This window comes from Malus sylvestris, chromosome 1, assembly GCF_916048215.2.
Source record: "Malus sylvestris chromosome 1, drMalSylv7.2, whole genome shotgun sequence".
NCBI lineage: Eukaryota > Viridiplantae > Streptophyta > Magnoliopsida > Rosales > Rosaceae > Malus > Malus sylvestris.
This window is the reverse complement of record NC_062260.1, coordinates 23,380,397-23,405,353: the sequence shown is the minus strand read 5'-3', so window position 1 is coordinate 23,405,353 and position 24,957 is coordinate 23,380,397. Positions and strand designations below refer to the sequence as shown.

At 39.3% G+C, this 24,957-nt stretch overlaps 3 protein-coding genes and 1 pseudogene across 3 annotated transcripts in view; 3 read left to right on the top strand and 1 right to left on the bottom strand.

The window, feature by feature from the left end:
• The window catches only part of LOC126623516 (clathrin light chain 2-like), an 84,086-nt gene extending 77,332 nt beyond the window's left edge, over window positions 1-6,754 (bottom strand). The window contains exon 1 of the mRNA XM_050292422.1: window positions 6,701-6,754. Coding sequence (XP_050148379.1) covers window positions 6,701-6,739 — 39 coding nt within the window. The 5' untranslated portion in view covers window positions 6,740-6,754. The remainder of the gene's footprint in view (window positions 1-6,700) is intronic.
• LOC126623506 (receptor kinase-like protein Xa21) lies at window positions 873-4,328 on the top strand. The gene is made up of 3 exons (XM_050292410.1): window positions 873-2,321; window positions 2,589-3,479; window positions 3,700-4,328. Exons 2-3 carry the CDS (start codon window positions 2,600-2,602, stop codon window positions 4,125-4,127), a joined length of 1,308 nt encoding a protein of 435 aa, XP_050148367.1. The 5' UTR covers window positions 873-2,321; window positions 2,589-2,599; the 3' UTR covers window positions 4,128-4,328.
• An 8,253-nt stretch (window positions 6,755-15,007) lies between the features above and the next one.
• Window positions 15,008-18,579, top strand: LOC126623447 (probable LRR receptor-like serine/threonine-protein kinase At3g47570). The gene is made up of 2 exons (XM_050292358.1): window positions 15,008-17,942; window positions 18,043-18,579. Exons 1-2 carry the CDS (start codon window positions 15,233-15,235, stop codon window positions 18,462-18,464), a joined length of 3,132 nt encoding a protein of 1,043 aa, XP_050148315.1. The 5' UTR covers window positions 15,008-15,232; the 3' UTR covers window positions 18,465-18,579.
• Window positions 18,580-19,002: 423 nt separating this feature from the next.
• On the top strand, window positions 19,003-24,883 carry LOC126614790 (probable LRR receptor-like serine/threonine-protein kinase At3g47570; annotated as a pseudogene).
• Window positions 24,884-24,957: the final 74 nt, after the last annotated feature.

Here is a 24,957-nt window from a genome sequence, read left to right as displayed (position 1 = left end):
CCGACAATCCTTGTCCCGCGAAATTATATGAACCCGGTCATGGCTAATATAATGCAGAAGATTTAGAAATTAAAAGTTACTATAATGAATTTACTAATATAAAAAACCTAAAAGGAAGGAACTCAACCAGTGCTGAATGGGTTTGCTTCTTTTATTCCACATCTACAACATCTCATCATCTCATGCCAGCACAAGTTGATAAAGTACATACAGAAGCCCATAAAATAACTAAAATTTTGGGAGAGAGAGAAACGTAGACTGAGATTTAGATCTTCGGAAATTTTTTGTTTTCATGGGGCTTTACAACTTGGCTGCCATGGTTATCAATTTCAGAGAGGTGTGAAACAACTGGAATTTGGGAGGCATGGCTTCTGGTTTTCATCAGGTAGAGGGAAGACGGAGAGAGGGAGAAAACATATCAAGTTTAATTGTGATTTTTTTTAATTTTTTATTGTGTTAGTGGTGGGATCCATATGCAATATTGGAATTTTATAGAAAAGACGGGTGAGCGACCCCTATGGAATTTTCCCTAGGAGAAATCATTGCACCCGGGAGAAATCATTGCACCCGAGAGAAATTATTACAGAGTAAGACTCTCTGGTGCCTACGGCCACAAGCAATGCCTTGCCATTGACAGAAGTGGAGGGATTCATTCCAGGAGCTAAGAATGCCAAGTGGATCGTTCACGATTTTAGCTTTAAATGCAAGCAAGGACTGTCTATCCGTCTCATTCCCTCTTAGATGTAAGGAGGATGAAGTACTCATCAGGAGAAACAATTGCATGAGAATTGGCCAGATAATAATAATAAAAAAGGTCGTACCCAATGCACAAGGCTCCCGCTTTACGCAGATGATACTCGAAAACCCCATGTATGCGCTCTGCGAAATAAAGCTCGAGTCAAGAACCAGAGGCTGTTTATACATGAAAAAACCTTGCAAAAATTCTAGCTTTAGCTCAATGAGCCTAATACAGATGCTTTGTGGAGTGAGACATACTCCAATATTTAACACTCTTATCATTATGGCTAGACCTCCAATCAAGCCGGCTGGACGGTCAACTATCTCCCCACATTGGAAACTTGAGCTTTCTCAGAATTTTAAACCTCCAAAACAACAGCTTCAACAACACCATCCCTCAAGAAATTGATCGTTTGTTCCGTCTGCAACAACTAGTCCTTGAAAACAACTCCTTCAGTGGTGATATTCCATTCAACATATCACGTTGCTCTAACCTCCAAATACTTCGCATAGCTAGAAACCATCTTGTGGGTAAAATTCCAATTGAAATTGGTTCCTTGTCCAAGCTTCAGGTACTTAAATTAGCCAAAACCAATTTAAGTGGGGAAATCCCACCTTCTTTGGGAAATCTTTCTTCTCTCTAGGTGTTAGATGTGAATGAAAATAATCTGCGTGGAGGCATTCCGAATAGCCTTGGCCAGTTGAAAAGACTAACATATCTTTCATTGCGTCAAAATTATTTGAATGGTACCATCCCTCCCTCCATATACAACCTCTCATCAATTACAGTCATTTCTGTGCTTCTAAACGAACTGCATGGAACTCTTCCTCCTGGGTTGGGCCACACTATATTTCCAAACCTCCAACAATTTTATTTCTCTTCCAACCAATTCAGTGGACCGATACCAAATTCAATCTCAAATGTCTCAAGCCTTTCACTTTTTTCAATCTTATTCAATGAGTTTACAGGAAAAGTGCCTAGTCTAGCACGCCTGTCAAATTTGTATTCGTTAACACTTGCCAAAAACAGTCTTGGAAATGATGAGGAAGGTGACTTGGATTTCATCTCTTCTCTAGTTAATTGCACCAAATTAAAATACTTTACTTTTGATGGCAATAATTTTGGAGGAGTGCTACCTAAATCCATCAGCAATCTCTCAACAGAGCTCAACCTACTGCAATTAGGTCGTAACCAGATACGCGGAAGAATTCCCATTGGGGTCGGAAATCTAATCAGCTTGGAGGTACTAGCCTTTGAGGGAAACCTATTGACAGGCACAATACCAAGTTCTATTGGTAAGCTGAAAAGGTTGGATGCTCTGTATCTGAACGAGAATAAACTATCAGGTATCATCCCATCTTCGCTTGGAAATTTGACTTCATTGACCATGTTGCTTCTTATGTCAAACAAGTTAGAAGGAAACATGCCGCAAAGTCTCGGAGAATGCAGGAATCTTCTACTTTTAGATCTTTCCCAAAATAATCTTCGTGGTCAAATTCCTAAAGAAGTTATTGGTTTATCTTCCTTGTCACAATTTTTGGATTTATCCAGCAACAAGCTTATTGGATCCATACCAATGGAGGTAAGCAACTTGATGCATCTAGTTGCCTTGGATGTTACAACAGGTTATCTGGTGAGATTCCACGAAGCTTAGGGAGTTGTGTAGGTTTGACAACTCTATATCTGAGTGAAAACTCATTACAAGGGACCATTCCTGAATCCTTGAGCTCTTTGAGAGGGATTGAGGATTTCGACCTTTCTCGCAACAACTTGTCTGGCATAATTCCCAACTATTTGGAGAGTTTCCACTTCTTGCTGAATTTGAACCTCTCATTTAATGATTTCGAAGGTGCATTACCAATGAAAGGAGTTTTCGAGAACACAAGTGCACTTTCTGTCACGGGAAACTCACGGATTTGTGGAGGTATACCATCTTTAAGATTGCCCAAATGCGTCTCCAAGCATTCTAAGCAAGGCTTATCTTCTAGGCTGAAAATAATTATCTCAACTGCTTGTGGGGTTGTTGGATTGAGTTTTGTGATTTTGTTTGTGATTCTTTACCGATCAAGAAAAGCAAGAGGAGTGAAGTCAACTTCAGGATCATCATTGGGGGTTTCACTTTTGAAATTGTCCTACAGAGATCTCCTTAAAGCAACTGATGGGTTCTCTGCAACCAATTTGATTGGTGCTGGTTGTTTTGGGTCCGTATATAAGGGAATACTCGATCAATATGAAGGAAGAATTGTTGCAGTGAAAGTACTCAATCTTCAAAGTGCAAGAGCTTCCAAAAGTTTCGTTGCTGAATGTGAAGCTCTTAGAACCATTAGGCACCGAAATCTTGTCAAGTTACTGACTGCCTGTTCAAGCATCGATTTTCAAGGGAATGATTTCAAAGCTTTGGTTTATGACTTCATGGTGAATGGAAGTCTCGAAGAATGGCTACATAATTCAGCTCAACGGGGCGACAATCCAACCAATCTGCAAAAGAATCTAGATCTTATTCAGAGAGTAAACATTGCAATCGACATAGCGTGTGCTCTGGATTATTTGCACAACCACTCTCACATGCCAATAGTTCATTGTGATTTAAAGCCAAGCAACATTCTCTTGGATGGTGACATGACTGCATGTGTTGGTGATTTTGGTTTGGCAAGGTTCCTCCTAGAGGCTTCTTGTCCATTTCTTGTGCACGAAAGCTCTTCCAATGCAATAAAAGGCTCCATGGGCTATACTGCCCTAGGTAAATTTTTGTGACGTATATATACACACACAAATGAGATTTCGTTTATTTTTAGCATTAATTTCTATAGTCATACATAAAAAAAATGTCTCTGTTTTTGTGAAAATAAATGCACACACACATATATTGTTTGTGCTTGCACGATGTTTCTGTTTATAGCATGAGTTTTTGAAGTGACACATAAGAACCTAGCTGTGTTTTTGTGCATATAACTTAAAAGAGTATGGAATGGAAAGCAAGGTGTCAACATATGGCGACCTGTATAGCTACGGAATCTTGTTGTTGGAGATGATAACATGCAAGAGGCCGACAGATGGCATGTTTAAAGATGGTATGGACTTGCACAATTTTGTTATGATGGCTCTACCAGAACGTGTCGAAGAAATATGTGATCCACTACTTGTTCAAATAGAAGAAAGCAGCGGCACTACTAATCCCAGAAGTAATAAGGGGAATCAAGTCCCGAATGATCAAAGACAAAGGGTTGTGGAGTGCTTGACTTCCATTGCAAGAATAGGAGTTGCTTGTTCTGCAGCAATGCCTAGAGATCGAAAGGACATGAGCAATGTTGTTACTGAGTTGTGTCTAATAAGGGATGTGCTAACTGGAACAAGGAGGCCTAGAGAGCATCTGTGGTCACGGCCCTGAAGTAGTGAATCCCATCACGTGCATTGATTCTAATAAGGTGATCTTCTTAATGATGATGGGGAGGAGTTGAACGAGGGAATTGAATTTTCTTTTTTTGCCATTGTTTTTTTTTTTTTTTGGTATGTTTAATGTTCTTATTAAAATATGTAATTATTCATAATTTCATTTCCATAATTTAATACCTGCATCCATGACTGAGTCCTCCAGCAAAAACTAATAACAATCTCAAGTTTTCTTAGGTTTCGAACTCATTTCTAGAAATTTTTCTAGTGGTATCGGAAGATTCCGATCGATTTCCGAAGGCTAGTTTAGTCTCCAAAGTCTCCAACGTGTGGGCACTGCATATGCAGATTTGTCTGTAAGAAATATGAATAAAAACTATCACAGGAGCGTTTGATTTTCATTGCAAGACGAAGGGCTGTGATAATTTGAACCAGGACGCCTAGTGCGCATATGATCACAGCCTAATTAGCACTCAGTACAGAGTATAATTAGCTTTGTTGGAAGACTTAACTAGAATAATGATAAGTGTAGAAATATGACTCCGTAAAGCTGAAATCGTTACGGATGATCACTTCATCCTCGTATCACGCATACATAGGGTTCTCGGGTATCATTATTAGCATCTTGTAATTCTCGTAAAGCTGCCTTGTCATCTTTCTTTTCTTTTTTTTTTCTCCCTTTTTTCTTCTTTTTTTTTATGCTACAACCTGCAGCCTCTTTTCCCTTTCTGTATATCTTTTTTGTCCTGCTGCAACCTGCAGCCTCTGTTGTTATGCTTGCTGCCCCACGTTTTTTTTCCATCACTCACCAAACTTAATAGCCACTTTATTGTCATAAAAGAGAGGAAATGGAAATACAATTTTAACTCCTTGCTAGCCTCTTAGTATTTCACCTGCCATAACATTTATGTCATTTAATCCTCCACTTAATCCTCATCTTTATTTTCATTTCCTCTGATATTTGAATAGGTATCAGCTGACTTGTTCTTGGCTGCATCAGTTTTATTGGGTTTATTGCTTTCATTGCAGTTACAAACTGCCCAGCGTCTTAGAAACCTTTTAGTGTTAAAACGGTCATAACTTCTTCTAGAAAAATGATATTAACAATCCACGAAATGATCCAGAAAATAAACATTCGTAGCTTTCCAAGCATATAAGGCTCATTCTCTATTTCATTCTGAGTTGTTTGCAACTTGCTTCCAAAGTTAGCTGATATGCACATGCAGTTTTGACGAATTTGTTACTTAATATCCAACTTGTGCTATTTTTCTTTTCTTTGCTTGACAAATCCTAGAAAACACAAAAACAATGTAAATAGCTCAAAAATATAAGGAACTAACTAAGAAAAGACAAGTGAATTTGATGTAAAATATGAGCTTATCATCTAGCAAACATAAAACCATTTTCTGATAGTCAATAACTACACATTGACAACAATCACGAATCTTTTCCGCTTCGAATTGAGCCCCACATTCTTATACAAACAATCGGCATGTTAAATTTGTTTGTACCATACTTGACCAATCCCGAAACTACTGAGCACGGGTCAATGTTATACTGTCAATGACCCAGAAGAGTTTCCCTCCAACCAGGAGGCCAATCACAGCGCGACACGTGTCGACATCAGAAGCCAATCATAACGTGACACGTGTCAACATCAGAAGCCAATCACAACACGACACGTGTCAATGTCAGAATGAAACTAGAAACTCTCTTCTATAAATAGAGATCATTCTCTCACAATATTTCCTAATGTCATTTGTACTAAATCATTCACTTGTACTCACTAAAGGAGAGCTTGAACCTATGTACTTGTGTAAACCCTTCACAATTAATGAGAACTCCTCTACTCCGTGGACGTAGCCAATCTGAGTGAACCACGTACATCTTGTGTTTGATTCCATATCTCTATCCATTTACATATTTATCCATACTAGTGACCAAAGCAATCTAGCGAATGTCACAAACTTAACACTTTCTGTTGTACCAAAGTCCTCACTGATTTTGTGCATCAACAAAATTCATAAAGATTTCAACAAGTTTATATATATTTTCTGATAAACATTCAATTTAACAAGTTGATATCAGAAATATAATCACTGCTCACCAGGCATGCAATTTTTAGCACAACAGAAAGATCAATCCAAATCAAAACCAAGAACTTTCAACTGAATTGCACAAAAGCGTTAAAATTTAATTGCTATACAGAACTATTGGTTCAATCGTAAACAATCGAAATTCGAAACCCTACCTCCTCCACTGTCTGAGAGCGAAGCCCTCCTCAGGTAGCATCTCTGACGGAGGCGGAAAAATCGAATTGTCGGACCCGCCAAAACCTCCATCAAAGCTCTGTCCATTCGATTCGGCGTAGATCGACGGAGGAGAGAAGGCCTCCGACACAGGCTGAGTGGCGAAAGCATCGCCTACGGGAGAGCCGTGGAAGATTGGGGAATCGGTGGCGAAGTCCTTGAGCGACTCGGTGTCTGTGAAAGAGTCGAATCGCTGGGAGGGGAGTCGGAGGTCGTAACCCAAGTAATCGTTATCATCGAACGGGCAAGTTGACACGGTGGTCGGGACGGAGTCGTCTTCGGGCTGAGTGAAAAAGGCCATGGTCGAGTCAAATGTACTGACACGCAAGAAACGTCTCTCACTCTGTCCGTGGCTCTAAACAACCAAGTGAAATGGTCACAGAGGCAAAAACTACGCAGGAGAAATATCCGCGGGCTTTGAGTTGGGCTTAGGCTGGCTCATTGGGCTTTTAGTTGCCCAAGAAATAACCGAAGATCCCGCATGACTCGTCTTTGCGCTCTTAGGCCTGAAAATCCAGAGAGAACAAAACAGCCGGCTTACACCGGCAGTTCTTGTCATTTGTATGTTTAAATGTTCTTATTACAATTTGTAATTTTTCATATTCGCTTTACCATAATCTAAGTCCTGCATCCGTGACTGAATCCTCCTACAACTTAATAACAAGAGAAATTTTATTTGAACTCATATTTTGTATCTCAACACTCAGCTTACTTTTTATACCCATATTTTATTTGATTTATCTATTATTATCTCTTTACATCCAACATTTATTTCTGAAACCGCCCTTACTTATCAAAACTCAACTCAATCAAACTTCTTTTTATACCCAACTCAATATACTTAAAAATAAAGAATAAAACCCTAACCCCAGTCCATCATCTCCATGGAGCAAACCCCCTTCTCTCTTTTAAAAAATCCTTCCATCTGCCATGGTTGTCATTTTGCACCCCCATCTATTCCTCCGTAGTCATCCAAACCTCTTCCTCCTCCTTTTCTTCATCATTTGACATCTCTAAATTTCTAGAGCACTAATTAGCTTAATAATTGATATGTGTTCAATCGATTGGTTCAATTTTTACGTATTGATTCCTTTTTCTTTTCAATTAAATGAGCTTCTGGTTAGAGTGTTTAATGAGTTTGGTATGTTTCAATTAAATGAGAATATTCAAGACTCTATGTTCCTATATGTGGTAGAAAAATGGGTACGTCCATGATAACTTTTGGTAGATCAATGAATATTTTTAACCATGGATATTTATTTTATTTATTTTGTCGAAACCGTGGATATTTATTAGATACAAAAGTTGTAGACAACAATTCACATTACATTGAATTGTGGCTAAAAAGGATATCATCTTTGCACATTTTAAAGGCGAACTTATAGCTAAGCAGTTTGTATTGTGGAGCAAAACTTCGAGAATTGATCTAACCTGGATGTGTAATTGAGTTTATGCATTTTAATGATTAAACTGATAAATATTTCAACTGCATATGGATTTACTATCGTAATATCTTTTAGTCTCTATATGCCACAAAAGTTGCGGACAAAAATTCACAATACATAAACTTGTGGTAAGAAAGTATATTATCTTTGCACGTTTTATAAATGAACTCATAGGTAAGCAGTTTTTATTGTTGACAAAACTTCGGGAATTGATCTAACTTGAATGTATAATTGAGCTTATGCATTTTAATGATTAAATTCATAAATATCTTGACCGCATATGAATTTTGTTTGTACCATACTTGACCAATCCCGAAACTACTGAGCATCGGTTAACGTTATACCGTCAAGGACCCAGAAGAGCTTCCCTTCAACCAGGAGGCCAATCACAATGCGACACATGTCAACATCAAAAGCCAATCACATCGCGACACGTGTCAACATCAGAAGCCAATCACAACACGACACGTGTCAATGTTAGAACAAAACTAGAAACTCTCTTCTATAAATAGGGATCATTCTCCCACAATAATCTCTAATGTCATTTTGTACTAAACTATTCACTAGAACTCACAAAATGAGAGCTTGAACCTATGTATTTGTGTAAACCCTTCACAATTAATAAGAACTCCTCTACTCCGTAGACGTAGCCGATCTGGGTGAACCACGTACATCTTGTGTTTGCTTCCCTGTCCCTATTCATTTACGTACTTATCTTCACTAGTGATCGAAGCAACCAAGCGAAGGTCACAAACCTGACACTTTGTGTTGTACCAAAGTCCTCGCTGATTTTGTGCATCAACATTTGGCGCCGTCTGTGGGAAAGACACTTACTCCCACTCTCTTCAGCTTTGTTAAGCTGGTTTCCACCGCTCGTACACTTTCTTTTGGCCAAACATCTCTCTCCAACATGGGGAGCGAAAGAAGCCATAGCACACAGAATGACACCCCCATTGGACCTAGTATGAAACAACGAAAGCAGGAAGGAAATAGAGTTACTCTTCAAGCTAAAGTCGATGAGTTAGAAGCTCAGAATAACAAGATAGTGATGAGGAACGAGGTCTTCCAGGAGTAGTATGAAAAACTTTTCGAGATGCTTCACGAGGCTAGGCATGCTCAAGCACACAAGCTCGTCGCCCCCTGCTGAGGTCAACAATCATCTGAATGCCCCCCAACACGGAGGGTCACCGATATCCAACACGGACATCCCTGATAGAGATCGAGCTACACATCAATGTGATAATCAACATGAGACTTCTCTCAACCCAGCTGCTTCAACCCGAAGCAGAAGGAGTAGAGGAAAGCACATCCTCACAGAAGGAGTGGAAGGATCAAAAGCCGTCTATCGTTATTGTCGAGACTTCCTAAAGCAACGTCGAGAGAATCCCATCCACATAAGCTCGAAGATCAATGACCCAAGAGTTTCTGAAAGACTCGGTCCTCTCCCACGACCCAGGCCAGCAGTTAATCTAGGGAATGGGCAACAAGTCCCAGAAGAACATGAAGGTACAGAGGACTCGGAAATGTTCCGACATACTCACTCTAGGAGTCAGTGTGACGAGTCCAAAGAAAAATCATGCTATCTTGATCAAACTTTCCTACTTCCAAGAGGCGATGGGGACTTACGGAAGAAAACTTCAATGATGCACAACTCCACTCAGGACCCCATCGTCCTACAGCTCCTGGAGGAAGTAAACAAGTTGAAGGCTGAACGTCAAGCCGAGATACCTGACTGGAACCAACCAAGGCCTGGCCCCCTCACAAGAAGGATCTTCAACACCCCCCCTCCAGCACAGTTCAAGAATAAACCTGTGGAAAGTTACTTCTTCAAAAGCAAAAGTATCTCATATCATCTCTTCTTCATTTGCTTCTCCTTATCCTGGCAACTGAATGAGAGACAAGGAGAAGGAGAACAATCAACCGGAAGCCGAAGTCGAACTTCCGATCCTGGGTTGCTTGCTTGGAAGTTTGACTGCTTACCTTGTCTGTCACCTCTTTCGGCAGATCTCCTAGCTCGGCGACTTGGGGGACTCCTACTATAGGGTTTGTATCGCACTTGACCAAGCCCAAAACTACAAGTAAGCTTCAAGTGAAATTGATACATTACCTTGTGCATCTTCATCGGTTAAAGATACCACCCATGGATGGAGGAAAAGTACTTCCAGAGAAGATGCCACATCTACATATGAGACAGATAAGGCACATGAAAATGATACCACACTTCGGTACTTAGAAGTTTCGTGATTACTCAGTGGCTTGGATCTTGCAAGTCCCCAACCGAGGAGCTTCCCTCACTCGGGAACTTAGGGGAGCACTGTTTGTACTATACTTGACCAATCCCGAAACTACTGAGCACCGGTCAACATTATACCGTCAAGAACCCAGAAGAGCTTCCCTTCAACCAGGAGGCCAATCACAATGCGACACATGTCAACATCAGAAGCCAATCACATCGCGACACGTGTCAACATCAGAAGCCAATCACAACACGACACGTGTCAATGTTAAAACAAAACTAGAAACTCTCTTCTATAAATAGGGATTGTTGATGCACAAAATCAGCGAAGACTTTGGTACAACAGAAAGTGTCAGGTTTTGTGACCTTCGCTTGGTTGCTTCGGTCACTAGTGAGGATAAGTACGTAAATGAATAGAGGCAGAGAAGCAAACACAGGATGTACGTGGTTCACCCAGATTGGCTACGTCCACGGAGTAGAGGAGTTCTCATTAATTGTGAAGGGTTTACACAAATACATAGGTTCAAGCTCTGGTTTAGTGAGTTCTAGTGAATAGTTTAGTACAAAATGACATTAGAGATTATTGTGGGAGAATGATCCCTATTTATAGAAGAGAGTTTCTAGTTTTGTTCTAATATTGACACATGTCGTGTTGTGATTGGCTTCTGATGTTGACACGTGTCGTGCTGTGATTGGCTTCTGATGTCGACACGTGTCGCATTGTGATTGGCCTTCTGGTTGAAGGGAAACTCTTCTGGGTCATTGACGGTATAACGTTGACCGGTGCTCAGTAGTTTCGGGATTAGTCAAGTATGGTACAAACAGGGATCATTCTCCCACAATAATCTCTAATGTCATTTTGTACTAAACTATTCACTAGAACTCACAAAATGAGAGCTTGAACCTATGTATTTGTGTAAACCCTTCACAATTAATGAGAACTCCTCTACTCCGTGGACGTAGCCGATCTGGGTGCACCATGTACATCTTGTGTTTGCTTCCCTGTCCCTATTCATTTACGTACTTATCTTCACTAGTGATCGAAGCAACCAAGCGAAGGTCACAAACCTGACACTTTCTGTTGTACCAAAGTCCTCGTTGATTTTGTGCATCAACAAATTTAATATCGTAGTGTCTTTTAGCCTCTATATTGGTATCTGTGGCAAAAAAAAGGGTACCTCCATGAGAAAATTTTGTAGATCGATGAATATTTTCAATCTGAATATTTATTAGATACCATAAATTATAAGTCTATTTGTGAAAGTCTAAGTCAATGACACGTACAATATTTGTTAAGATATATTTAGGGAACTGTTATTAGCACTTCAAAAATCTCATTCTACACCCCGCACAAGTGTATTTTTCTTTCTAATTATAGAATGTTTGGAGTGTCAAATGAGATTTTTGAAGTGCTAATAACAATTTTCTATATTTATATACATTTTATTTTAGTTTGGAAGTCGACTTTTTTTTTTCTTTGTCAAGTTGGGAGTATCAATGACCTTGTGCAACTAGTTGTTGATTTGTTTTGAACAATCAACATTATTTCTTACAATGTCTTGGGCGTATGAATAACGGAAAGAAAACAGTCATGATACAAGCCGAATAAGAGTAATACTAATTAGTAAACAACTTGTGCATGATGTTTGCTTATAACAAAGTGGCATGAAGGGACAATTATGTATGTTTCATGCATGACTTGGAATAGTATTAGTCATCGGGAGAAAGCAACAGCAGTACTAATCTTAAAAGTAATAGGGGGAATCAAGTCCCAAATGATCAAAGACAAAGGGTTGTGGAGTGCTTGACTTCCATTGCAAGAATAGGAGTTGCTTGTTCTGCAGCAATGCCGAGAGATCGAAAAGACATAAGCAATGTTGTCACTGAGTTGTGTCTAACAAGGGATGTTCTAACTGGAACAAGTAGTGAATCCCAAGACGGTGCTTTTATTTTTCATGCTGATCTTCTTAATGATAACGAGTGAAATGACTTTTCTTTTTTGCAATTGTTTTTTTTTTTTTTTGGTGTGTTTAGGGGGTGTAATCAATTTGGATTTCTAAGGATTTTAAAAGACTTTTTTAAGTAACAGATTTCAAATGATTTTAATAGATTTTGATAAATTTGTACAGATTTTCATTATAAATTTGTATGAATTTGTATGGACTTCTTTCATGAATTTTTTAGGATTTCTTAGGATTTCAAAAGATTAACCTACAATGTTTGCACCTGAAACTCTTGCCAACTGTTGTTGCAGTCACCTTATTTGTCTCTCCACATGTTCATAGTAATAATCCTCACTTTCAGATGATAGTTGGAGACTAGTTTTCTAAGACACGTCCTATTGTACAGGTCTCTATACATTTTGTCTTCAAGCTTTTTTGGCAAAGCCGCGTTGATTCTACGACTCTGATATTCGAAATTTCTAATCAATTGCAAGAAAGCGATGTCTTCTCCAACACAATCAAACTTGAAGTCTTTGCGTCAATTTATTTTAGTCTGCAGCATCGAGGGCCACTTACACAGACAGAGACGGCTCTTATCCAATACAATCATAACAACTGAAGAAGTGCGGGAATCGTTGCAAATTGGGGGATGTAGTCAATTAAAAGATTTTAAAGAATTTTAGAATCTATTTAAATTTAGGGTTGTAGTCCATTGAGATTTTATTAGAGACTTTAAAGTCCATCCAAATCTAAGTGTATTAAAAAAATTAAGATTTTGGAGGATTTCAATAAGTTGTAGATTTTGTGGGATTTGAGAGCAAGAATTATATATAACCAAGACTAAAAAGAATCCAACATCGCCCCTTAGGATTTCAAATCTTTTTCCATCTGGGTAGTCTTTAAATCTCTACCAACCTCAGCCACACACAGGTAACCACCATATACTTTGGGGGAATCTCCTTTTTAAGAGGGTGTAGTCAAACTAAGATTTTGAAGGATTTTAAAAGTGATAAATTTGATAGGATTTAAGAGGATTTAAAAGACTCCTACAAAATTCATATGGATTTGAATGGATTTAGTTTGTAGATTTTGGCGGATTGTAGATTTTCATATAATTTTTATGGGGTTTTTGAACAGTAGTCCTTGCAAAAGATTAAAATTAAAAAAAAAACCTAATGCTAGATTACATATTCAATTTAATCCCTTAAAGTGTACTTTTATCAAAATTTACATTCAATTTTTGTTATTTAATGTGTATTTTTATTTAATATCTCCACATTAAATTTTAATTTTTATTAATATGCACATATTTAGTTTTTAATTATAAATGAACATAAATAAGAAAATATTAAAAGAAATTTGTGATACAAAAATGTATAAATACATAAGTGTATAGAAATGACTGTGCCGAAATATATATAATTGACTTTTTTGTACCGAAATATTTGTACCTACATGATTGTACTGAAATATATTATAATGAACCTAAATGTATGTACCGAAATGTATTATATTGAATTAATGTACCTAAATGTTAATACCAAAATGTATGTACCAAAATGTACTACCTAATTGTCAATACCGAAATGTATGTACTAAAATGTACGTACCTAAATGTATGTACCGAAATATAATATATTGAATTAATGTACTGAAATGTATGTACCTAAATATCAATACCAAAATGTATGTACCTAAATGTATGTACCGAAATATAATATATTTGATTAATGTACCTAAAAGTCAATACTTAAATGTGTGTACCAAATGTACGTAATGAAATGCATTATATTGACCGAAATGAATTATATTAAATCAATATAACTATATGTTTGTACCGATAGATATACCAAAATATTCAAATGTATTAATGTACCTAAATGAAGAACATATAAAATTGTAACAAAATTGTAATCGGAATATATATTATTAAAAAAAATTAATTGCCTATATGTAGACATTAAAATATATTATGATGAATAAAATAAAAATTAAATTTAAATGTAATTAATACATTAAAATAAAAATAAAAAGATAAATAAAACATCAGTCAACATTGGCAATGCTGTTCCGTAGCTTTCCTGATGGTCCATATTACCCCAGTCAACAAGAGAAGCTTTCCTTGGTGAACCATTGGACACGTCAGCATTGGCAGTCTCATTGCTCGCAGGAATTGTCGCATAAAAACCGATAGCGACGGAGGAGGAGGTGCCACAAACGTATGTCGGGTCTACGAACCCGTTCATGGCTAATAGAGTGCAGAAGATTTAGAAATTAAAAGTTACGATAATGAATTTATTAATATAAAAAATCTAGAAGGAAGGAACTCAACCAGTGCTAAATATTGGAGAATCTCACCCCACGAAGTATCTATTTTCCGCTCGTTGCGGTAGATTTTCATATAATTTTTTTATTAAAAAAAAAGAAAAATTTGTTTTTTCCTTGTCCTTTTGTATTAAAACCGATAGCGAAATTATGTCGGGTCCTTTCGTCCTTCACACACTTGCCATACGCGAAATTATATGAACCCGGTCATGGCTAATAGAGTGCAGAAGGTTTAGAAATTAAAAGTTACGATAATGAATTTATTAATATAAAAAATCTAAAAGGAAGGAACTCAACGAGTGCTAAATATTGGAGAATCTCACTCCACGAAGTATCTATTTTCCGCTCGTTGTGGTAGATTTTCATATAATTTTTTTATTGAAAAAAAAGAGAAATTTTTTTTCTTTATTCTACTGTACTTGATGGCCACTTTATCTTTCCCTTTTCAAGTTCTCTTTCGCACTACCACGTCTCCATCTTTTTCTTAATTAATAGATTAACATAACTTTGATGAGCTTTTAAGCGTTACACCACCAACAACATTTGTGTCTATGGTTGTTGTATGGATTCTGTCATCACACTTATTTGGCAAAACCGCGTTCATTCTACGACTCTGACATTTGTAATGAATTGCAAGAAAGCGATGTCTTATGCAAACACAATCAAACTTGAAGTCTCTGCGTCGACTTGTTTTGGTCTGTAGCACTGAGGGCCACTTACACAGACAGAGACGGCTCTTATCCAACACAATCATAACAACCGAAGAAGTGAGGGAATCGTTGCAAATTACTTTCATGTATAACGCTGCTTCTGCTTCATCACCGGAACTTTATTTAGCAGCTTAAATGGGGTTCCCAGGTATTGTTGTTAGCGTTTGGTCAATTTTCATGCAACTATTTCTCCTAATGGTCACTTCATCCTCCTCAACTCTGGGAGGAGATGAAGTGGATAGACTGTCCTTGCTTGCCTTTAAAGCTGAAATTGTGAGTGATCGCATGGCCATCCTCGCCTCCTGGAATGAATCCCTCCACTTCTGTGAATGGCCTGGCATTTCTTGCGGCCGCAGACACCAGAGAGTCACGGTGTTGGACCTCCGATCAAGCCGGCTAGAAGGTCAACTATCTCCCAACATTGGAAACTTGAGCTTTCTCAGGACATTAAACCTCGAAAACAATAGATTCAACAGCACCATCCCTCCAGAAATTGGTCGTTTGTTCCGGCTGCAACAATTACGCCTTGGTAACAATTCCTTCAGGGGTGATATTCCGGTCAACATATCACGTTGCTCTAAGCTCCGCTACCTTGACTTAGGCGATAACATTCTCGGTGGCAAGATTCATATTGAAATTGGCTTCTTGTCCAACCTTCAGGTACTTAACTTAGATAGGAACAATTTAAGTGGGGAAATCCCACCTTCTTTGGGAAATCTTTCTTCTCTTCAGATGCTATCTTTGCAGCAAAATGATCTGCAGGGAGGTATTCCAAATAGCCTTGGCCAGTTGAATAGCTTAAAAAATCTTTCTTTGGGTTACAATAATTTGAGTGGTACCATCCCTCCCTCCATATACAACCTCTCTTCTATTACAATCATCTCGGTGCTTGAAAACCTACTTCATGGAACTCTTCCCCCTGGCTTGGGCCACACTATATTTCCAAACCTCGAAGCCTTTTATTTTCATTTCAACCGATTCAGTGGACAAATACCAGTTTCAATCTCCAATGCATCCAACCTTGCATTATTTGGTATCTCAGCCAATATGTTTACTGGAAGAGTGCCTAATCTGGCAAGGATGTCCAATCTGTTCCGGGTAGAAATGGATGCTAACAAGCTTGAAAATAATGAGGAAGGTGACTTGGACTTTCTATCTTCTCTGGTTAATTGCACCAATTTAGAGCGTTTGGATATCAGTGACAATAATTTTGGAGGAGTGCTACCTGAATCTCTCAGCAACCTGTCAACAAGGCTCGAGGTAATGACACTGGGAGGAAATTATTTAAGCGGAAGCATTCCTGTTGATATCGGAAATCTCATCAACTTGGGGGTACTAGGCATTGGGCGAAATCTGTTGAGGGGTCCTATACCAAGCTCAATATCTAAACTAAGTAAACTGTATGACCTGTCGTTGAATCACAATGAGCTGTCAGGTACTATCCCATCTTCTGTAGGCAATCTAACTTCGTTAGGCAGATTACTTCTCATGTCAAACACCTTAGAAGGAAGCATACCGCCAAGTCTCGGTGAATGCATGAATTTGCAAGCTTTGGTTCTTTCCCAAAATTATCTTAGTGGTCCCATTCCACATGAAGTCATCAGTTTATCATCCCTTTCACTAGCGTTGGACCTATCCAGCAACAAACTTACTGATTCCATTCCTTTCGAAGTAGGTCTTTTGGTGAAGCTTGCTTCCTTGGATCTTTCTGAGAACCAATTATCTGGTGGCATTCCTGAAACCTTAGGGCGTTGCATAAGTTTGACGAGTTTGTCTCTGAGAGGAAACTCGTTGCTGGGAACAATTCCTGGATCCTTAAGTTCTCTAAGAGGGATCGAAGATATCGACCTCTCTCGTAACAAGTTTGTTGGCAGCATTCCCAACTATTTGGGGAGCTTACCTTTCTTGCTGAATTTGGACCTATCATATAATGATTTTCAAGGTGCAATACCAATGGAAGGAGTTTTCAATAATACAACTGTGCTTCATATCAAGGGAAACACGCGGCTTTGTGGAGGTATACCTCAGTTACAATTGCCCAAATGCAACTCCAAAATATTTCCATGGCGGAAATTTCTTATCTCATTTGCTTGTGGGGGCTGTATTGGACTTATCTTACTGTTGTGGTGCGTCATTCTTTCTCCACCCGAAAAAACATTGAGCTTTATGCTTCTTTATCTATCAAGAAAAGCAAGATTGAAGTTAACTTTAGGTTCCTCATGGGAGGTCTCACTCTTAAAAGTTTCATATGGAGATCTCCTCGAAGCAACTAATGGGTTCTCTTCTCGGAATTTGATTGGTGCTGGTAGCTTCGGGTCTGTGTACAGGGGAATTATCAATCAGGAAGAAAGAATTGTTGCAGTGAAAGTACTCAATGCTCATTGTTCAAGAGAAGGTTTCATAGCTGAATGTGAAGCCTTGAAAAACATTAGGCACCGAAATCTTATCAAATTACTGACCGTGTGTTTAAGTATTGACTTTCAAGGAAACGATTTCAAAGCTTTGGTTTATGAATTCATGACGAATGGAAATCTAGAAGAGTGGCTGCATTTTTCAGCTCATAGACCACCTGGGGCACCCATTGTGCATGGGCATTTGAACCTTATTCAGAGGGTAAACATTGCCATCGACGTGGCTAATGCTCTGAATTATTTGCACAACCAATGCCACATACCAATAGTTCATTGTGATTTGAAACCCAGCAACGTTCTCTTGGAAGGCGACATGACTGCCCGTGTTGCAGATTTTGGTTTAGCAAGGTACGTCCAGGATGCTTCGTGTTCACTTCCTTCACACAGAAGCACTGCCAATGTCATAAATGGCTCCATAGGCTATATTGCCCCAGGTAAGTACGAACGTTTCTTCAACCTCTTTCTGAAATGTACAAGAAAATTACTTCATTTTGTTTAAGGTATTAACTTTATGGTTCGTATGTTTAATTACAGAGTATGGCATGGGAAATGAGGTTTCAGCATATGGAGATGTGTATAGCTACGGAATCCTGCTGTTGGAGATGCTTACTCGAAAGAGACCGACGGATGAAATGTTCAAAGATGGTCTGACCCTCCACAACTTTGTTCAGATGGCATTGCCTGAACGCGTAGAAGAAATATGTGATCCGGTGCTTCTTCAAGTTAAAACAAGCAGCATCTGTAGTAATACCACAAACAATAGGAACCATGTCCAAGATGATCAGAGGCAAAGAATTAGCAAGTGCTTGGTTATCATGGCCAAGATAGGAGTTGCTTGTTCCGCAGATTTGCCGAGAGAGCGGATGGATATTGGACGTGTTGTAGAAGGATTATGCCTAGTTAGAGATGTACTAACAGGAACCTCAATTCCTATATATCATATGATCACGGCCTAATCAGCCCGTAAAACATCTGCTTTTGTTCGAGTAATTAGTTATATTTCCAGAATTCGCAGAAACGAAGAATATTGTATCGAAAATTAGAATAAACAAGAACAATTTTCAACTGAAATTGAACTAAACTGCATTTTTTTTCCTTTCAGATTGTTTCTTTCAAACATGCATCATCAGTTTGTCCTTTTCTTTTCTTTGACCACAACAGCAACAGAACATGTCATCTATTTGTTCTGTGTGTCAATTGTCAACGGTAAGAACAGTTTCAATGAAAGCTGCATGGAAACTTGAAGTTTGAACACAAATAAATAAACAAAAGCATAATTTATCATCTTATTCTTGGAAGTTTGCTGCATAATTTATTTTTTTGCCTCTGATCATGGTGTTGAGAGGTTAACTAATTGTCAAGGTGTTAAGAAGTCAACTAATCCGGCAAGCAGAGCGCCTTTCCCGTGATGTTTAAGAAAGTCTACTCATCGTCCTTCAAACTGATAGTCAACATAATTTTATCACCAGAATTCCTGCTTCTGCTTACTGAGTAATGGGTTTTCATGTTCCGAGCTTATGCTCAGTTCGGTCTATATACCTTTTTGTGACGACCCTTCTCTTTGTTATGAATCTTTCTTCTGCAGATCCATTTGGGAATGAAACTGATCGATTGGCTTTGCTCAAATTTAAAGAATCCATATCCGCTGATCCACTTGGGTTCTTGAACTCATGCAATGACTCCTTTCATTTCTGCAACTGGTATGGAGTTACTTGCAGCAGAAGGCATCAGAGAGTCGCAGCCTTGAACCTACAAGGGTCTGATTTGCGAGGAACTATATCACCTCATATTGGCAACCTCTCATTTCTTAGGTCATCTGTTCCGACTGCAGCATCTCAATCTTAGTGACAACATTTTGGAGGGGGAAATTCCAGTCAACTTGACTTACTGCTCTGAATTGAGCATCATAAGTTTGACATCAAACCGTCTCACAGGCAACATACTGTAGGAGCTTGGCTCGTTAAAGAAGCTTTTGACACTTAATCTCGGCACAAACAATCTGACAGGAGGCATCCCACCTTCCTTGGGAAATCTTTCATCAATCACACAACTTTCCTTGGCATATACAACCTGGTGGGGAATGTTCCGGAGGAAATAGCCCAACTGAAAAGCTTATCTTTTTTCGCAATCAGACCAAATAATCTCTCCGGTATGATCCCTTCCTCCCTTTTTAACATCTCATCTATGAATACCTTATCACTTACGGATAATGAATTTGAGGGCATTATTCCACCTGACATTGGCCTCAAAATGCCTAATCTCCAACAAATTGCCATTGGTGGAAACGAATTCTCAGGGACAATCCCAGCTTCATTTTCCAATGCTTCTCAGCTTCAAATACTTGACATCGCAGAAAACAATTTTGTAGGGCAAGTTCCAGCAAGTTTCGGAGATCTTCCAGATCTCCGCTGGCTCTGTCTGAGCAACAATAACGTAGGAAGTTATTCAGCTAATGACCTGTATTTTATAACATCCTTGACAAATTGCAGCAACCTGGAAATACTTGATATGAGTTTGAACAACTTTGGAGGTGTTTTACCCAACTCTGTAGCCAATCTTTCAACCCAACTCACTAAACTCTACCTCGGAGTCAATCAAATATCTGGAAATATTCCTGCAGCATTAGAAAACCTCAACAATTTGATAGTCTTAGGCATGCAGGCTAACCTGTTCACCGGCATCATTCCTACTTTTTTTGGGAAGTTCCAACAGCTGCAAATACTGGCTTTAGATGGAAATAGATTATCAGGACAGATCCCTTCTTCCATAGGAAACCTCACTCAAATGTTTCAACTCTACTTATCAGAAAATAAATTAGAAGGAAGCATTCCCCTGAGCATCGGAAACTGCAAAAATTTGCAGTATATGGACATCTCAGACAATAGTCTGAGTGGAGATATACCACCACAGGTTATTGGTCTTTCCTCGTTATCTGTCCTACTCAATTTATCACATAATTCACTGACTGGGAGTCTGCCTGTTGGGGTGAGTAAGCTAAAGAATGTCAATGCGCTCAACGTCTCTGGAAACAATCTAACTGGAGAAATTCCAAAAAGTATTGGAGACTGTCTGAGCCTTGAGTTTCTTTACTTGCAAGGAAATCTCTTTCAAGGAATCATACCTTCTTCTTTGGCTTCTTTGAGTGGTCTTCAGCATTTAGATCTTTCGCTAAACAACTTATCAGGACAGATTCCAAAAGATCTACAGAGACTTCCTTTCTTGCTGTACATGAACCTGTGTTTCAATGATCTGGAGGGTGAGGTACCAAAAGAAGGCGCCTTTCAAAACACGAGCATAATATCATTGGTTGGAAATGCAAAGCTTTGAGGTAGAGTATCGAAATTTCAGCTACCAGCATGCCCCATCAAAGGATCAGAACCTAGAAAGATCCTCGGTTGCAAACAAAAACTTATAATTGCTTTAGTGGTGGGATGTCCCATCCTGCTTTCGTTCTTGCTTGCACTTTACTGGAGGAGAAAACAGGAAAAGAAACCACCATCTGCAGTCTCATCAATCAACTTCCTTTCACAGGTTTCGTATGAAACGCTTCATCGAGCTACCAGCGGATTCATTCCAAACGCTTTAATTGGATCAGGAAGTTTTGGCTCTGTATATAAAGCGATTCTTGAAAATGAAGAAAATGTAGTTGCTATAAAGATCCTCAACCTTCAACAAAAAGGAGCTTCCAAGAGTTTCATGTCGGAATGCAATGCACTAAGAAATATCCGGCACAGGAATGATCTTAACATGTTGCTCCAGCACGGATTACAATGGCAATAAATTCAAAGCTCTGGTTTTCGAATACATGTCAAATGGAAGTTTAGAGCAGTGGCTGCACAGAGAAAACCAATCACGGAGTTTGAGCCTTCACCAAAGATTGAAAATTGCAGTTGATGTGGATTCTGCATTGTAGTATCTCCATGACCGTTGTGAACAACCAGTCATTCACTGTGACTTGAAGCCAAGCAACATTCTTCTTGACGATGACATGTGACACGCCCCGATCCCGATGTCCTCGTGACATCGGGATGATCACGTGCTGGCCGACACCCAAAGGGTGACGAAAGCCATTAATTTAAGTAAAAACTCATAAATAAGCTAAAACAGGCAGCAAGACTAGCCACAATAATACTACCAAATCAACTTCTAATTAACAACATTAGGATCAACGCATAATGTCAGAGCATACGTCTATTACAGAGTACAAACAGAATTTAAGATAGAGATGTGCTATATTACAAAAGATGTCGAAGCAGAAGAAGTATAGCACTGGATCACTGGTAGGGAAAGGCCTCGTAGCTTATATCGTAATCCTCGTTCGTAGGTCCTGAAGGGGGCGCAAAACAAACATGAGTGGACCAATTTGATATAAATATAATAAAACAGTTATCAACATACTAACCCCCAGGTTTATGAAAACATATATATCATGATCAAAATAGATTTTCCGAAACCTAGCATGCCGTGCAATATCTCAAATTCATAACTTGTATAAGTAATAAACACTAGTGAATTGTCCGATAACCTGCAGGCCCCATGCCGGCTCCCCGTCTCTGAACAGACAATCAGAGGAAAATACTCTACAGGCCCCATGCCGGCTCCCCGTCTCTGTGCTAAATAGCCAGAGGAAACACACTCCAGGCCCTATGCCAACACCAAACCGTCGCCCGGGACGGACCGGAATCTATCCCTACGTCCCGTAGCGGAAAGGACCACTAGGTAAGTACAAAACCATTGAGCATAAACATATTGAAAAACAACTTCGTAGTATAAAGTCATCCATCATCTATACTACAAAGAGGTGTTCTAAACATGTTCTAATATCATATCGTCATCCATCGGATATTCTATAAGAACATGGGTTATAGGAAAAATATAGGAAAAATAGTAATAATTCAATCTAGCCTCAGTAAGCATATATCTCATAAAGTACTTCGTAAAACATAAGTATTAAATCATGCTTTTCATGTATGCATTTCTATTGTTAAAACATGATTTTGAAGGGGTCCACTCACCGTACGCCGACGGTGCAAAGCTATACCAAGAAGGTATAACAGAATCACCGTTAATAATTGCACCTATTCACACAAAGGAGTACCTTTGGTCAAACTCTATTCAAACGATTGAATTTGGGAAAACGGACTTCAAAAACGGGTCCAGGACGTCGAAATTAGCCTAGGAGAGGTCCTGAACGAAACCCCGAAAAGTCAACTCAAAAAGTCAACGTTGACCGTTGACCGGTCAAAGTCAACTCTGACCGTTGACCAAGTCAACAGTCAACTGGTCAGAGGTCAAAGTCCACTGGGCTTTGAATTTGGGTTGGGCCGAAAGGCCTTAAAGGGTTTTGGGTTGAAAACCCAACTCAGATTGGCCCAAGGCCTAATCTGCTTGGGCTACACACACGGGCCTAATGCCCTAAACATAACCGGCCCAAGGGCCTTAATTTATAACAGAAATTAATTTAAACAATTAAAAGGAAATGGGTTGGATTGGGCTGGCCTCACCACACGGGCCTAAGGCCCGCCTGCTATTCGAAACCGGCCTGGGAGGCCTGGCCTCACCGGAGCACCACCACCACCGGAGCTTCACAGCTCCGGCCAACTACCACACACCATCCTAAAGTCCGATCTAGGTACCAAAACGAAGAGCAAGACGAAGGGAGTGTTTTTATACCTTCCTTTCGTCGTGGAACGACAAGAGATGGCCGGAAAAAGCCCCGACACCCTCGGGATCGCCGGAGTTGGGTGTGCTTACACCCGGCTTCGATTCGTCCTAAAAACCTCGAAAAATCACAAAATAACCTCCATTAAAACTCATTCACCAGATCTTAGGACGAAAAAGTGAAGGTTTGGAGCTTACCCAACCGGGAAAATATAAGGGTTTCGCCGGAGTTCCTCTCCGGTTTCTGGGCTCGCAGCACGGGACAGAGGGAGAGAGAAGAAGGAGATGGGTCTTCTTCGCGCGGGGGAGACGGGTGCGTGCGTGCGGGTTGCTGCAGAGAAGAGAGATGAGGGAGCTATGAGAGAGAGAGACGAGAGAAAGAGATAGAGTCGGGAGGGACAGAGAGACAGACAGAAGAAAGAAAAGAAAACAGAAAAAGAAGAAGAAAGAAGGAGTCACCGGGGGGGGGGACAGAGAGAGAAGACAGGGAAATTGCTAGGGAGCTGCCACGTGGCAGTTTGAAAAGAAAGAAGGATCCAAAGTTTAGATCCTGATAGGGTAGTCCAAAAAGGGTAAAATTGATAGATTTATAATATTTAGGGAATATTACACACATATAATTTATAAGTGGGGGCGGGTGTTACAACATGAATGCTAGTGTAGGTGATTTTGGGTTAGCAAGACTCATTTCAGCTACCGCAGACTCCTCTCTAAATCAAAGCAGCACAGTTGGAATAACGGGAACCATTGGCTATGCTGCTCCAGCAAACTCTTCTAAAACTTCACTTCTCAAATTTCTACCTAGTTGGACTATTTACTGAAGAGGTAGAAAAGCCGGTAAAAGAAAACTAAAACCTTAACATGAAATGGCTATCGGATTGACCCTTAATTTACACCTAGTAAATGTTTGCGTATTATAGGCGTAATGTTCCAAATTGGTATCTAGTCCACACTGAACTTATAAACTTGATTGTTTCATGAGTTACAGAGTACGCAATTGGTGGCGAACCATCAAGACAAGGGGACATATACAGTTATGGGATCCTAGTGTTAGAAATGTTCACTGGAAGAACCGAAGAAGACCGACTGAAGAAATGTTCAAAGACGGTTTCAATCTCCATAACTTCGTTAAGATGGCAATACCTGAAAGAACAATGTAGATCGTGGATCCTGCTCTCCTCGCCGCTATTGAAGAGAAAGCGCCTGCAGCAAAAGGAAGGGAAGCAAACTACATCAATGGCGAAACTGAGGCGGGAGAAGAAAACATAAACTACGTGAACATAGGTGAAATGAATCCATTTATGAGGAAGTGCATACTTCCAGTCCCCGAGATTGGGCTCGCGTGCTCGGAAGAATCACCAAAACGGAAAGTGAAAATGCAGGATGTCACCGGGGAGCTGCATCGTATACAAAATGCGTTGATCGGTGTAGAAATCCGTCGAGAGAGACCGAAAATCAGTAGCTAAATGATAGTTTACTTATGAATAAGCAGCTGTTAAGAAAATGTAAGATGTTAATTATAAGCGGAAGACAATTAAGCTGATGAATTTTGAGAATCAAATAAATGTGTTCAATTTTGTGAAGTTAATCCTGCTATTAGCATCTTTTTCATCACGTGACTAGAGATATACTAACATACATTACACATAAGTAGCCAGTAAAATATAATGATAAAAACACTAATGTGAGCTATATCTCAGTACACACAAGAATTTCATCCACCAAGGAACCCCAAAACAGAATAGTGCAAGAAATTAATAGTCAGAAATACGTGGACAGGTGGAGTGG

Bases quoted from the DNA above. Each gene is read 5' to 3' on its own strand.
- LOC126623447 (XM_050292358.1), top strand. From the start codon at position 15,233: ATGGGGTTCCCAGGTATTGTTGTTAGCGTTTGGTCAATTTTCATGCAA. The intron at 17,943-18,042 runs GTAAGTACGAAC...GTTTAATTACAG, and splicing joins CATAGGCTATATTGCCCCAG to AGTATGGCATGGGAAATGAG.
- LOC126623506 (XM_050292410.1), top strand. From the start codon at position 2,600: ATGAAAGGAGTTTTCGAGAACACAAGTGCACTTTCTGTCACGGGAAAC. The intron at 3,480-3,699 runs GTAAATTTTTGT...ATAACTTAAAAG, and splicing joins CATGGGCTATACTGCCCTAG to AGTATGGAATGGAAAGCAAG.